This window comes from Panthera onca, chromosome B4 (assembly GCF_046562875.1).
Source record: "Panthera onca isolate mPanOnc1 chromosome B4, mPanOnc1 haplotype 2, whole genome shotgun sequence".
In the NCBI taxonomy this organism is placed as follows: domain Eukaryota; kingdom Metazoa; phylum Chordata; class Mammalia; order Carnivora; family Felidae; genus Panthera; species Panthera onca.
Genome location: NC_138345.1, coordinates 12002630 through 12019069, shown reverse-complemented (window position 1 = coordinate 12019069; position 16440 = coordinate 12002630). Strand labels below are relative to the sequence as shown.

Here is a 16440-nt window from a genome sequence, read left to right as displayed (position 1 = left end):
AGCAAGCAGGCCAGATTGCAGCGAGAATACTGTTAGACTACTAACACATCTGAGAGGTTTCCTTGTTGGGGAAGAGCATGGGGAAACTAAGCAAGTTTTAAAAATGTAATTATGCATAGAGGCAAAAGAAAAATAAGTTGTATAAAAAAAGGAAGAATGTTCAAGGCACAGAGCAGAGCTCAACTCAGAGCTCCATGTGCATGTCTAATAACATCAACACTGAGTACTTATCTCACTACATTTCAACATAGCCGATTTTGGAGGTGGAGCGGGCAAGCCAGGTCCGGAAGCATCTGTGTGCGATGACAACGAGGGGGGTGAAAGACAGTTAAATCTCCATCTTTCAGAGTCGGAGGTCAATAGATTGTGTTCACAACAGGGGGAAAATTCAGCAGCAATTTGAGCCCGGTACATGGAGGGAAACATCAAAATGGCTGGAACCGGGGCGCCTGGGTGGCGCAGTCGGTTAAGCGTCCGACTTCAGCCAGGTCACGATCTCGCGGTCCGTGAGTTCGAGCCCCGCGTCAGGCTCTGGGCTGATGGCTCGGAGCCTGGAGCCTGTTTCCGATTCTGTGTCTCCCTCTCTCTCTGCCCCTCCCCCGTTCATGCTCTGTCTCTCTCTGTCCCAAAAATAAATAAAAAATGTTAAAAAAAAAAAAAAATGGCTGGAACCAATGCAAATGGCTCCAAACCATTTGCAAACCTAAGGGGCTGCACGGGCACTCTTTCAGGCCAAGCCAAATAAATGGGTTAAGGGCCAGCTGGTGCAGGGTTGACGGATGACCCTTCATTACACTATTCACATCCGACACAGGGCTCCATGGGAAAATTCTTCTCCAAGGAAAATTTTCATCTTGGACTGAATTTCTGTGCTACCTCTCGATTCTCTTGGGCTACACTTTCTACACACTTCCCCCACTTACTTGCTGTCAGTTTAAGTTTGTTTAGAAAACAAAAAATTGCATGAAATACTAATCCTGGAAAACAATGGGGAAAAAAAAAGACAAACCTATTGACTTCTCTCCCCACAAATCTCCTAAAAATTTTCAGAATAAATTTTAGACTGTTTATACCCTTATTTCTCATGATTAATGAAGAGAGTTGAAGACTCACTTGTTTGAGAAAAACACATGTTAGGTCTTGGAATGTGTTTTCATCATTTCCTATAGAGCATGAAACCAAAGCAGGCTAACCAGGTTTCTCAGTTTCAGTCCTGCCTTAGCTAGGAGAAAATCATCCTGACACTCACCTAGAGAACATCAGTCTTGGTAACTATCACTGACTTCCCGGTTGTTAAATACAGAAAGAAGGCTGGCGCACAAAGTAGAAATTCAATGCGACTGGGAATGGGACCCTTCACAGGTGTTCAAGGGGAGAGACTAAAAACAGCCATCTCAAGGGCAGGCCGGACTTCCTAGGGCAGGCTGAAGGGCTGTGGCTGCAGACAGAGGGCTGTAATCATTTTGGAAGCAGGAATTATATATATCTCATATGAACGATCAGGATGTATAATTAGCAAATTCCTAAGTTTCCACTTCCACCATGAAAGCTGATCATGCTAAATAAGGATGAATTACTGGCTACACCTGACTTCTGAGAATGATGTATGGAACATGGGAGGGGTAAACCTGACTATAAAATACAAACACACGGATTACTCAGGCTACTGAGGGCCTTCTTCAACACGTAACTCCTTCCCTTCAAAAACCAGCTGTGATAACTAAGGTGTAAAAGGAGGGCATTCATCCATCCATTCCTTTGTTCATTTATCTGTGCACTGTTAACTATGCTGTTGGGATTTGTCTAAAAGATAGGACAAATATTTTGCTCCATGAGAATACATGGTGCTAGTCTCCTAGAAGTCAACCTTTGAAATTTTCTAAGGGACAGCAGTAGCATATGGTGTAAAAACCTAGGATTTAGAGCCAGCATGCCCTTAGCACCTTTGAAAAGCTATCAGATAAGTCACCGGACAAAGGCCAATGTGTTTTCCAGATTAACCTCATCTGAATAAATAACATAGGTTTCACATTTTAAGATCTTTCTATAGTTAAAAATTTTAACTGCTTCAGTTAGAAAGTACTTTTTTTTTTTAAGTTTATTTTGAGAGAGAGAGATAGAGTGAGCAGGGGAGTGAGCTGTTAGCAGTGCCTGACGTGGGGCTTGAACTCATAAACCGTGAGATCATGACCTGAGCTGAGATCAACAGTCGAATGCTTAACTGACTGAGCCACCCAGGGACCCCAGGAAGTGCTTCTTATAGTGCTAGAATCTTAAGATCAATAAGGCATCTATAACTTCTGAGAGAATTAATTATATTGTAGTATATTTATGATTAAATGTTGCAATCACTGGAGTCCCAAAACTACTGTGTAACCTCTTCCATGTCTTACGTGGTTTAGCATTTTGCACTTCTAAAAAGTACATTTGCACATAGAAATTTATTGACTTCACAACTCTATACCGTAGATGAATTTTACCCCTAAGTATTTATGTGTGTTTGCACATCTACCACATTCTATGAGGCTGGTATCTCCCTTATACCAAAAACAGACACAGGCATCACAAGAAAAGAAAATTACAGACTAATACCCCTTAAGAATAAAGATGCAAAAATCCTAAATAAAATTTTAGCAATCCAAACTAGCAACATATAGAAAGGATAATACATCATGACCAATGGGATTTACCCAGGAATGAAAGGTTTAACATGTGAAAATCAATCAGTATAATACATCATATTAACAGAAGCTTTAAAAACCCATATAATCATCCCCATAGACATGGAAAGCATTTCACAAAATCCAAAACCCTTCATGATAAAAATTGTAACAATCTATAACTAGAATGCAGTTTCTCAGCTTGACACAGCATCTATGAAACCTTACAGCTAACATTGTACTTGATGGTAAAAGGCTGAAGGCCTTCCCTCTAAGGTTAGGAACAGACAAGCATGTCTGCTTTTTCAACTTATATTTCACATTGTGCTAGAGATTCTAGCCAGTGGAATAATGGAAGAAAAAGAAATACAAAGTATTTCATGTTGGTAAGGAAGAAGTAACACTATCTCTTTGTAGATGATGTGATCTTGTATAAAGAAAATCCTAAGCAATCCACTAAAAAACTAATAGTGCGAATACGTGAGTTCTAACAAGGTTGCAAGCTACAAGATCAATATATAATATACAAAAAAAAAAAAAAAAAAAGCCAGTGATATTTCTGCATACTACCAAAGAATACTCCAAAAATGAAATTAAGAAAACAATTTCATGTATACAGTTCTAAAAAGACCAGAATATATAGGAACAAATTTTGAAAAGCAGTGTATGACCTATATGTTGAAAACAACAAAACATCACTGAAATACATCACAGCTGACCTAAATAAATCCATGGATTATCTTTCATGGATCAGAACATTTAACAATGTTAAGAGGGCATAACTCTCCAAACTGAACTCCAGGGTCAATGCAATCCTTAACAAAATCCCAGCTGGCTTTCCACACCACCGCCCCCCACCCCACCCCCGACAGAAACTGAAAAACTTATCCTAAGATTTATACAGAAAAACATGAAATCCACAGTAGCCAAATAATCGTCCTGATTACTCCTGATTCCAAAATTTACTACAAAACTATAGTAATCAAGACAGTGTAGTATTAGCAAAGAATAGGCATATAAATCAAAGGAATGAAATTGAGGGTCTAGAAATTAATCTTTACAGGTATGGCCAACTGATTTATTCCAAAGGGGGGCAAGACAGTTCAGTGAGGGAAAGAATGGTCAACAAATGGTGTTAGGATGAATGGAAATCTACACATGAAAGAATGAAGTTGGTCCCCTACCTCACACCATATACACAAATGAACTGAAAATGGATCAGAGACCTAAATGTAGGAGCTAAAACTATAAACCTTTTAGGAGAAAACATAGGAGTGAATCCTCATGACCCTGGATTAGTCAATGCTCCTTAGATACAACACCAAAAGCATAAATGACATAAGAAAAATAGATAAACTGACTACATAAAAATAAAAAAAAAAATTTGTGCTGCCAATGATAGCACCCAGGAACTGAAAAGATAATCTACAGAATGGGAGAATATATTTGCAAGTCATATACCTCATAAGGGATTTGCATCTTGAATATATAATGAACTCGTATAACTCAGTAATAAAAAGGCAATCCAATTTTTTTTAAATGGGCAAAGGATTTCAAGGGATGTTTCTTCAAGGAAGGTATACAAATGAGCAACATGAAAAGATATTAGTTGTTAAGAAAATGAAATCAAAATCACAGTGAGGATGTGGAAGAAAAGTAGAACCCTCATATATTGCTGGTGGAAACATAAAATGGAGCAGCCAATGTGGATAACAGTTTGGTATTTCCTCAAACTATTAACCACAGAGTTACCAATGACCCAGCAATCCCACTCCTGGGTACATAACCCTAGAGAATTAAAAAAATATATGTATATATATACCTCCACACAAAAAAATTGTGCATGAATGTTTAAAGCAAATATTATTCACAACAGGCATAAACTGGGAAGCAAAACGTTCACCAGCTGATAAATAAACAAAATGTTGTCCAGCCCCATGGTGGACTGACTCTTTCCTGGCAACAAAAAGGAACTGAAGAACTGACACACGCCACAACATGGATGAACCTGGAAAACATGCTACGTAAAATAAGTCAATCACTAAGGTGCACATATTATATGATTCCATTTATACGAAATGTCCAGAAAAAGCGAATCTGTGGAGACAGAAAACCGATTACTGGGGAAGGGGAATGAGGAATCAGTGTCAGTGGGAAGTGGTTTCCTATTTGGTGGAAAAAAATGTTCTAAAATTATAATGTGGTAATGGTTACATGACTGAATATTCTAGACGACACTGAAATGTATTCCTTAAGTGGATGGATTATCTGGTATCTTAATCACATCTCTATAAAGCTGTGCCAGGGCATGAATAGTTCAAATTACCTATTTCATACCTTTCTTTGGCTTCCTTGAGTGCAATTTCAAGTCTCTCCACCTTCTGGTTTCCTTCCCTTAGACAAAGCAGGAGCTGGCTCACAGTTAATTCTTCAGATTCCAAATAATTCCTGGCACCTTCTGCAAATTTGCTCCTAGATCAAAAACAGCATACACATTAAAAGGTTTTCATCAGAAAACAAAAATGTCAAAGTATCTGTGAGTATAACTGGAACCAACTTAAAGGAACTGCTTCCCAGAACACTTTCCAAACAACTCTCATTTACAGACCAAACGCGGGTGGCCCTGCGCCCACCAGGGCCCCACTCCTCCATGCTTTCTGGGAAGCACACGCTCGCTTCCTCCAAATGGCCGGTGTGCCCACAACATCAGACCACAGGGCCCACGGGACCAGAGGTGGCCCTGGTTTCCAGTGCCTGGCCTTCCTAGAGAACCAGCCTCAGAGAGGACCACAGTTATACAAAGGACACAAGCAGGCCTGCTGCCTGTGACACGCAGACCACCGGCCTTTCTCCTGCTTGACGTTCTCAAGTCAAGAGAAAAAAATCATTTTTGTTTTTGATTTCAAATCATTAGAGCAGAGAAATGTAGGCACTGTTGGTATGTCAAATATTTTTCTTGATTTCAACTCTGATGAAATCAAGAAGCAGTTCATCCACAAATAAAACCAGGACCACCGGTGTGGTAACTACACCTCCCGGGTGACTGTGCCGATGCTCATGGCATCTAACCAAGTTCACGTGTCTCATAAACAGTCAGGATTAAATGCCGGTTCCTGACTCCAAAGCTCAAACTCCAAACCCAGAAATCAATCTATGACTCCTTGATATAATAATAATAATAATAATAATAATAATAATAATAATAGTTATGTTTATTTAATGTTTATTTTTGAGAAAAAGGGAGAGAGTGTGAGGGGGGGAGGGGCAGAGAGAGAGGGAGACACAGACTCCAGAACAGGCTCCAGGCTCTGAGCTGTCAGCCCAGAGCCTGATGCAGGGCTTGAATCCATGAACCATGAAATCACGACCTGAGCTGAAGTTGGATGCTTAACCCACTGAGCTACTCAGGTGACCCACTTTCTTTTTTTTAAATGTTCATTTATTTATTTTTGAGAGAGAGAGAGAAAAAAAAGAATGAGTCGGGGAAGGGCACAGAGAGAGGAGAAGAGAGATGCCTAAGTGGGCTCTGGGCTAACAGCACAGAGTCCGGTGTGGGGCTTGAACTCACAAACTCTGAGATCATGACCTGAGCGGAAATCAAGAGTCCGATGCTTAACCGACTGAGCCCCCCAGATGCTCCCTTAATATACCTTCAAACAAGGCAAGGAAGCTGTTATTGACAAGAACTGTGGCCTGGGGGCACCTGGCTAACTCAGTCAGGAGCCTGTGGCTCTTGATCTCAGGGTTTTAAGTTTGAGCCCTACATTGGGTGTAGAGATTACTTAAAAATAAAATCTTAAAAAAAAAAAAAACCTGTGGCTTAAAAGGGGAAGTGGTTTTGGCAGGTGGATATAAATGAGGAGGAAGTGGCTTGGAAATTTCAAACAGGGCTTTTTTCCTTCCCACCACGTTCAGGAAAGTCCTCCAATACTAAAAAAGCAACATGGGAGAAAGCTGAGGAATTGTTAAGTAAAAAAGGGATAGCTTTCATTGATGCCAACTGCCCTGTTGGATATAAGAATATCATCTAACATTTATTTTCTTCCTTGTGCAAGGGCTTGGTAACATAATTCGAAAAAAAAAAAAAAACCACCACCCATTTTGATGTTTTATAAATACATTCATTAAGTTCTAGAAACAAAAGGTATTAAAAGCCTATGAGAGAAGAGATTCCTAGAGAAATTTTCAGGTAACTGTCTCTTTCAAATAGACTAATATGGCAATAATCCGCTCACAGAGGATGAGCCAACAGTCCATTCCTCGTGAGTGCAAGGCACAAGACCCCCGATTGCCCAAGTCCTCTCCCATCTCTTCCTCCGAGCTCCCCACTCCACCCCCGCCGCCACCATTTAAGATGTCTGCTTCCTAGTTATCTACTTACAACAGGTCAATTTGAGACTCCACATGTAAGACCTCTGGAAAGTGGGTAGGACAGTGACTCAGGGCACTAACAGTCATCCCTAGAGAAGGTTACTCCCTATCAGTCACCCTGGCTTATATTTGGGACTGATCAGGGAAGAGAAAATGCTAACAACCCCCTTTATCAAGCTGGACAGCCTGGTCCAGGTCAAACTATACTGATAAATTGGGAAACAGAAGTCTCGATTAAGAGCGAGTTTGTTTTCACTTCTCATCTGATGGGAGTTGAAACACATCTAAACAGAGAGGTGAGGGGGAGTTAGCCTACAAAGGCACCCAACGTTGTTTTGATTATCAGCCAGTTTGGGCTGCAACATATTAAGTATCATTCAAACTGAACATTCTTCAAAGGTCCTGGTATAAGTTATTAAGAATTGACTTTTGCAGCCCATCATGTTTGACCTCCCAGCAAGGGTGTCTCCGACGGCCTTAGCCCTTCTTCACCTACGTGTCAACGGAATCAGTTCTTGTGGGCCCAGGACTGGTCTTGATTTCTTTCAGTGCCACATCTGCTTCTCCTTCCTGTCAAGGCAGAAATGAAAGGGATTTGACATGATATGTCTGCGAGAAAAATGCTTTACCAGAAGAGAAAAAGGCAATAGATCAAGAATTTTGATGGCATGCCACCCAAGGAATCTACCAACATTTGAATGTGAGATGTTTAAATTAGGTCACTGAAATGGAACGGAACTTTACCCTTCCCTCACCCTGCACACCCTGTCAGGATTATAAATATCTAGGGCCACGGCGTGAAGGTTGGTCTCTCATCCCGAGCAGTCAACCTGACCCCAAACACATGAAAGCTTATCTCCTCCTTCTCCTTGGCAGTTCCCTTCTTTCCCAAATATAGGTCACACGGAGCTAGTGACAACTCCACACACCTTCCCTATACAGGCCTTTAAAATGCACGATGTCGGAACTTGCTGAAGCCACATTGAAAAAGAGGCTGCTTTCTGTGGGCAAGGCTCACACAAAGCACAAGGTTGGCTCCTATTAGAAATTCATACACACCGTGGGCCGTTTAAGGGAAGAAGTCTAAGGCCCGTTAAATGATTTGAAAGGCATGTATATTCCAATGAACTTGCAGGAAAAATCTTCCGAAAATGCACAAAGATAGTTAATTCTGATTGTGTACATTCTTCCTAAATCTTAGGCAGCGTTTTCTGGTTCACAGAAACAAGGCAAGAAAAGCACATTTACGCTAAAAATAACTGTCACTATCAGATCAGTGAAGGAGCATATTATGCTAACCACGCGCCCTAAAGGAAGAAGCCTCATTTGGAAACTTCTGATATGCTCTTGGGACTTCCTGAATTTTGCCAGTTATTTGCAGAAGGTGAAAGCTGTTTGATCAAATTTGTTTCATAATCTTTGGTCATCTGCAGAAAGGGCACTCTACTCTGGCAGAGCGTGCTTTCCACTTGGTATTTTATTTATTGTTTTTTTAATGTTTATTTCCTAGAGAGAGACAGACAAGACAGACAAACAGACACAAAGCATGAGCAGGGAGGGGCAGAGAGAGAAAGGGAGTCACAGGGTCCGAAGCAGGCTCCAGGCTCCAAGGTGTCAGCACGGAGCCCAATGTGGGGCTTGAACCCACGAACTGTGAGATCATGACCTGAGCCGAAGCCGGACGCTTAACCAACTTGAGCCACCCAGACACCCCTCCATTTGGTATTTGAATTCTCCTGATTTCAGCTGCCATTAGTGCACCCAAAGATTTATTTGGGAGCATGTTTGGCAAGGTTATTGAGAGTCATCTCCCCATCCTATTACTCTTTAGGGCAGGAAATGAGTTGGAAAGCAGAGAGTCGTGCATTGCACTAGTAATTCCGACACGCCCAGAAGTTTAGCCCTTTACGAGTTCCCCACTACTTATTTCCAAGGTACATTTTTCTCTCTCAGAGACACGATCTCTTTTCCTCTATCAGATGTACGGTTTGGCAAAACCCAAATGCCAGTGTGTATCACAGAGGACCTCGTCCTTAGGTGTTCTTCTCCCTCATTAATCCATCTTTTTTAGCAGCGATGAAGGGGAGGCCCTTCCGTGGTTCATCTACCTGCCCTGCTCTTTGGCCAGACCACGTGCATACCCAGATGTGGCCACAACAGATGCCACTCATGCGCTCAGGAACAGGCTGGCACCTGCCACTTCACTGTGTTACTGAGCTCACTGCGTTTTCGCTTCCACAGAAATGTGTCGGACACTGTGGGCTTTAAACTCCACTCTTGGAGGCACCCAGGCAGCTGCTATTAGAAGTGGGGGTGAAGTCAAGGTCGACCCTCACCCATAACTCCAGTGGCTCTGCTCTTTTCTCCACTTCTTGTTTTTAACAAACCACAGTTCCTTGTAAGACTCGTTGGAAAAAGAAGGTCCTATTATTTTAAAGACATCAGTTTCCTGCATCGGATCATGATTCTACTTACCCAAGGCCAATGCTGACCACCCCTAAAGACCTGGCTTGAAAAAAGTCGTTTTGTTTTTTTAGATCTGTCACAAAATGTCTGATTTGTCAGGACACATGGGAAGAAAAAAAACTACCTCTTTTGTCATAAAAGGTAATCAACATTCTTCCATTGCTGCTATGATAAACTTTACGAGCATTATGTTATGCTTAAAAACAGGAGCCAATTTATCTTGGCGATGGTGATGCTGAAATTCCCCCACCATCTAGGTGTCTATGTGAGGTCTTTTGTAATTTGCTTAAAACAAAATCAAAACCAGGACACTTACAGCCATCCTGATTTCAACAAAGGAGTCTTCCGAGGGGCCGCCTGAGTTCAGCTTGAGCTGTAGTTCAGACACGATGCCCAGCAGATCTGCCTTTTCAGCTTGAAGACGGGCCACCTGGGTCTTCAGCTGTTCCATTTCCTGGTCTGCTACTGCCTTGGGGACTTTGGGGTCCCCAGTGGGGTCCTAGAAATGACGAGAAGCCAAGTGAATCAGTGAATCAAACGAACACCTGGTCGTCAAACTCAAGTGTCCCCACACCCCCCGGCAAGACAATTAAGCTTTATGGTAGAAAATTCTAGCCTTTTCTTGGAGATGTATTTTCATGTAAATTTTTAAAAAGAAAAATTTACATGATTTTATTACATTCAAATAGAAAATTAAAATAACCTCATGACAAAAAGGAAAGACTTCCTCAGCACACTGGAATAATCTGATATGAAGACAACCAGTCAGACTTCGACGATGGTAAACTCGTAAGTTGTAGTCCAAAAATCTCAGGAAATAAGGGCATCAACCTCTTATCTTTTTTTCTTCCTACAAATGCAGAACTCCTCACGCCCCCATACTTGTTATGTATAGTTAGAAGCCAAAGCATCAAGACGTTTCATTACTTGACACATAAGTGGCCAAAGACAACAAAAGTTCCAAAATTCTCCAGGGCATGCAGGCTGGCTGCTATAATATACTACATTGGTGTTTTCAGGTTGCTAAAAGTAAGCCTGGTGAGAAATAAAAACTGAAAATTCAGAGGCTGCTACCAAAGGTAAAAAAAATTAACTTCTGGCCTATATACACATTAGTAATAAATATTCACCTTTCACTAATATCAAGTATGTGCTGCTTTCCTCTTGTTGTAATTATTGCACGTGGCATAAGAGAGAGACCCTGTTTAGACGCAATGCTTGCACTTGGGAGTAAGGAAAACAGATTTCAGTCCACACCCTGCTAATCGCTGTGTGTGCGGCCATGAGTGCATTCCCTTAATGGCTTGACCTCTTTTGGCCTCTTTTGGTTTTCTTTTTCTTGGGTTAGAAAGGAAGATGGTGGCACCAAATGGTTTCGTTGGTCTCTTCCAGCTGTGACCTTGTAGACCTCTCTGGTTTCCTCCTCAGGAAACCTTCATTGCTTCTATGAACATGGGACCACCAGAAATACATACCTGAGATCATCAGAGATTTACAACACATCAGAAAGTTCTCTCTCTCTCAACACACACACATACACACACACCCCATGTCTCTAATAGATTTCCTAAGGAACTGTAAACCGACCCAGAGGCTCTGGGTGGAACCAAGAAAGCACCAGAAAGAATACGTACGGATGATAAACCAGCTGGTCCAAGAAATAGTAGAAAGCGGAAGGAAACGGATTAATATGCAACAAGAGAGTGCCCCTCACACCAGTCAGATCATGCTGTTCCTTCCCCAGGGGCCTTCCTTTGCCATGAAACCACCACAGGCCCGAGAGAAAAGAACTCATGGTGAACCTGAGGAGTCAGGCATGCAAGGAATGGTTACCAGCCTGTGCATCCCGTCTCGGTCATGACCCGTCCCAAAGAAACATAAATGTGCAGGGACAGAAACAATCAAAGGAGAGGCACTCTTGGCCTGGAACCAGGAGGTAAGCAGGTGAGGGTGAGGCCACGCCCTATTAGGAATCTTTGCATTTTCCTGTTGGACCCGTCTGAGGACATCTTCTAAATGGATTTTTAAAACAATCTTGCCATAAAGGGTAGGAAACAGAGTTTTAACCAAGTGTCTGAGGACAAGGGATATAAAGCCACGATTCTGGAATCTCAGACTGTCAGGTTAATTTCCTTTTTTGCAACGGTGAGGATCTCTTCACTATCCTTGGGCAATTCGGAATCTACTTACTTGGCCGTAAAACCTTGTAAAATACCATGTTAAATCTCTTCCTTTCACTAATGAGACCCTTTCCATTCCCTTCCTGGACTAGAATGCACACATTTTATTCTCTCTGATCAACCCCAACTCCATCATTTGTTAACGTCTTTTATTTCTGTTGAGTGCCTGCCGTTGACTTTCACGCAACACAACGACTCTACTTCTTGTGTGCTTGTATCATGTCTCCATCACGCTGTCCTGGGAATCTGCCCAGGTGAACATGCCATTTCATAATCCTAGAAGAAACATCCATCTAATGACCTCTGCCTCACAATCTGTGCAATCAAAAGTTAACAAGTTCTCTGTACAGATGGTTATAATTTATGATTCCATGAAAATGGACAGAATAATTACTACCTCAGCCTCACCCTGACAATCAGAAGGCAGATCTCCAAAGGAAATTCCCTACTCCCCTTTCCTTGTGTGGCACAGAACACGTGAGAGGCTCTGGTGGCTACAGGGGACTCCCTGGAGAACCAGCAGCGAGGATGGGTCAGCAAGAGTGAGAAAAGTCAGAGGCTTTGAGGGCTTCAAGTCAGGAAAATGAGAGCCTAAATTCTACAAATCACCTCAACTGGTCCATGAAAAAAAACAGCAAAGAGGAGGCAGGGAAGCAATAGGCAGGCCTGAGAGGTGTATTTTGGGGGGAAAGGCTGATGACCAAGGGTTTTAAAGAGCTGTAAGTATCTCTGTCCAAGCACCCAAGTCCTGTGTCCCAAGGACTCACTTCTGAGTCTTGCTTATAGCTTGTTTTATCTGATCTTCTGCATTGCAAGAAGCTGTCCAGAGCTCCAGCTCTGTTCTCAACTTCTTCCAATAGTGGGACGTTTTAGGAAAACCCATAGGCAGACTATTTCAAGCAAAGTGCTTCTGGAAGCTTCTTTCTGAGCTCCAGTGCAATAGTCCCCAGCAGGCTGATGCCAGCTGTCAGCTCACATCCCAAAGACCAAGGAGGAAAACAGTGTAAGATATTTTCTTCCAGAGAGTAGAAAATACATTCATATATCCCACCAGGTGATCATGTCTTCAGAGCATTCTACCTCGAAAATATTTCGACACTGAGAGACTTCCCCCAAAGTAGTGACTTAATGCTCTTTGAACTGTAAGACAAGTTCAAGCATCAGATGTGAAGAGTCTTATCAGCAATGAATCGTTTCCCATACACACATAAGTTTATGAAAGCAGAATGTCCACGCTGTCCCATGAGCAGGGATTGAGGAGTAAAGCACTGACCTAAACCACAATATTTCTCTCAACAGCTCTTTGTTCTTTAGATTATTCCAGCTTGTCCTCTTCTCATTACTTTCTTTCCTTTATCTTTCTTTCTTTGCACTCTTTACCCAAGAAATCAGAGGTCAATGGAGCTCAAGGTATCTCAAGGAAATCACTGATGCCTCGATTCCTTCCTCCCTGAGCCAAACCAGTGCTCCATCCTTCTGAGGGCTGCTAAGGTCAAGGTTGGGGAGAAAGTGACGAGCAGATGTCCATCCTAATGAACAATGTCCAGTGAGCCCTAGAATATGGGCAGACGATTCAAGTGTGTTCTGACACAACCTGTTTTCTTCCACTCGCATCTTTAACATCCACTCCCAGCTGTGGGCACTTTTCTCCGGTTCTCTGGGTCAATGAAAATGTAGCAACCCCACAGCCTCCTGCCACAACATGATGTGTCGCACCATTTTCCAAAAGCAAATGTAAAATGTAAATTGAGGAATCTCTATGGTAGACTGGGGGGAAGGACAAGATCGGTAAGCAAAACTTCCCAGTCATAGATTTTGTTTTTTTAATGCTTATTTATTTTTGAGAGAGAGAGGGAGAACAACGAACGTGCGCAGGGGAGGGGGAGAGAGAGAGAGGGAGAGAGGGGGAGAGAGAGAGGGAGACACAGAACCTGAAGGCGGCTCCAGGCTCCGAGCTGTCAGCACAGATGCAGGGCTTGAACTCACAAACCGTGAGATCATGACGTGAGCCAAAGTCGGACGCTTAACCAACTGTGCCACCCAGGTACTCCCCGAATCACAGATTTTTTTTAATGCAATTTTATATCAAAGACAGAAACTAAAAGCTAACCCTTGGGTGGTTCTAGGCAGAGGTTATCTGCACCGTCTACAATGAATACAAAATACTGATTTATAACTACAACCTTCTTTTGACTATAATCACTATGGTCAAAGCTGTACAAACTTCCTTGCCCCAACAGAAATCATACACGACCCTTGAAGTTGCAACCAACCTTCTCAGCAAGAACAGTATTTTCTTTCTTTTTATTTATTTTTTTCAAATGTTTATTTATTTTGAGAGAGAGAGTCCCAAGCAGGCTCCACACCGTCAGCGTGGAACCTGACGCGGGGCTCAACCCCATGACTCCTGGGATCATGACCTGAGCCGAATCAAGAGTTGGATGCCCAACTGCCTGAGCCATCCAGGTGCCCCAATTTTTTCAAGATGATACAAAACACTTGTCTAGATGGGACGCCTGGGTGGCTCAGTCGGTTGAGGGTCTGACTTTGACTCAGGTCATGATCTCGCTGTCTGTGATTTCGAGCCCCACGTCAGGCTCTGTGCTGACAGCTTGGAGCCTGGAGCCTGCTTCGGATTCTGTGTCTCCCTCTCTCTCTGCCCCTCCCCCGCTCATGCTCTGTCTGTCTGTCTCTCTCTGTCAAAAATAAACATTTTTAAAAAATTAAAAACAAAACAGGACTTGTCTAGCCTGAACCGTAAAAAGTTTGATCTAGAAGTCTAGACGAGTAAGAGTCCACTCTAAATGTAACTAAAAGAAAATAAAATCATAACAGATCAGTCTGCTCACTCACCTCAAGGGGCCTTTCTGTTTTCCCTTTTAGTTTTCTGAGTTCTTCCTTCAATTTTTCATTTTCATGACTCAAAGCCACGAGACGCTCTTTGGCTTCCTTGCTCTGTATCTCAAAAAATAGGCGTTCTTCCTTCTGTTTCTCTGTCCAGGCTGAAAGCTCTTCAAATCGCCCTTTCATAGCCTGATTATTCAGCTTCATGGCTTCTGTAGGAGGTTCAGAGTGAGAGTGTCGCGCATCAGACTTGACTGGATGAATCCCACCTCCCTCTGGACTACCTTCACCCTGTAGCTCAGAATCCAAAGAAGCCGTACTTGGCCTGAGCCCCAGGCTCAGCAGCAAAAAGACTGCAGCAAAGTGAGTGGTTTTTGTTTCCAGATAGGACGAGGGGGCCTAATGTTGTTTCTCGTCCTCCAAAGACTCCAGAAAACAAAACTGGTTTGGGTGCCTGTGCTACAGCCCACGTGGAAGGGCACAGCCTCCAACACCGGTCCTGCCAGAAGCCACGGCCTGAGACACTGGGATGCTCTCTGTGAACAAGGGCATATTTAGGACTAACTCTGGAATAATAGTAGCGTTTCTCCCTGTTTCCTTCTAAACGGGCTAAATGTCACTGGGCCATTTCCCTGAGGTATGTAAGTGCTTTTTATTCTTACCCGCATCCCGAGGTAAACATTGGCAACAATGTTTGCCTTACCAAAAGCTAAACTCTGGGCTCTCTCTCCAGGTAGTGAAACGGAGAGAAGGGAGCTCACCATCAAGGCTCTTCGCAAAGAGACGCGGTTCACGAAGGCCCAGGGTGGATGGAGAACACGGGGGCCGGCGGCCGCTCACCTTTGAGCTGATGGTTCTCGGTCAGGAGCTCCTTCAACTGCTGTAGCAGTTCCTCTGGTGTGAACGTGTCCAGATTTGGGTGGGCCAGGTTGGGGGGTCCATTTCCTGTGGTCTCACTGGGGCTGTCCCCCTTTTCAGTCAGGCAGCTAAGTGGTTGGTGGGACATGGCAGAAGGACCTACGGAAAAGTCACAGGCTGAAAACAGAGCTGTCTTCCCTCCGCGAGGGGTCCCCATGAGCCCCGCAAACCCACCGGCAATTGCTGGTGAGTTTTCCAAAAGGTGCCTACTTCCCCTCCAATTAGATTTGGGACATTTTTGATTCTTCCTTTAAAAAAAATTTTTTTTAATGTTTATTTTTGAGAGAGACAAGGGGGGAAGAGGGAGAGGGAGGGAGAGGGAGAGAGAGGGAGAGGGAGGGAGAGGGAGAGGGAAGGAGAGAGAGGGAGGGAGGGAGGGAGAGGGAGAGAGAGAGAGAGAGAGAGAGAGAGAGAAACAAGTGGGGGAGAGGCAGAGAGAGAGGGAGACACAGAATCCGAAGCAGGCTCCAGGCTCTGAGCCATCGGCACAGAGCCCAACATGGGGCTTGAACTCACGAACCGTGAGATCATGACCTGAGCCGAAGTAGGACGCTCAACTGACTGACTGAGCCATCCAGGCGCCCCTGATTTTTCCTTTTAAACAAAACATGTCTGTGCTAGCTTCAGTATGTATGCATGTACATGTGCGTCCATGGAAGTGGGGGCAGTGAGGAGCTGCGACATGAGGAAGAAGAGAAAAGCATGACAATGTGATAATTAGGACAGAGGGATTCATGAAGGCTTTAAACATGTATTTGTAGACATGGGTAAAGTATCATGAAATTGGTTTTCCCAAGCAAATCTTTGAAGTTCAAATCTCTCTGCTGTGGGCAAACTGCACAGAAAGTGAATTATATGTCAATAAAGCTGTTTAAAAAATCTCTAGGGGCGCCTGGGTCTCTCTGTCTCTCAATAATAAGTAAACGTTAAAAAAAAATTTTTTTTTTTAATCTCTGTATTTCAGCTCTTATATTTTTGGCTAAGAGAAAAGGAAGAACTAA

At 43.1% G+C, this 16440-nt stretch overlaps 1 protein-coding gene across 8 annotated transcripts in view; it reads right to left on the bottom strand.

Annotated features, from left to right (window-relative positions):
* OPTN (optineurin) overlaps positions 1-16440 on the bottom strand; it is a 46701-nt gene that overhangs the window by 23272 nt on the left and 6989 nt on the right. For 7 of the 8 annotated variants that reach the window (XM_060659298.3, XM_060659294.3, XM_060659300.3 and 4 more), the window contains exons 2-6: positions 15362-15538; positions 14531-14733; positions 9814-9996; positions 7528-7601; positions 4998-5132 (exon numbers count right to left, since the gene is read on the bottom strand). In XM_060659298.3, the coding sequence (XP_060515281.1) occupies positions 4998-5132; positions 7528-7601; positions 9814-9996; positions 14531-14733; positions 15362-15527 (761 nt within the window). In that variant the 5' untranslated portion in view covers positions 15528-15538. The remainder of the gene's footprint in view (positions 1-4997; positions 5133-7527; positions 7602-9813; positions 9997-14530; positions 14734-15361; positions 15539-16440) is intronic. The other variant, XM_060659299.3, reaches the window with a different exon arrangement.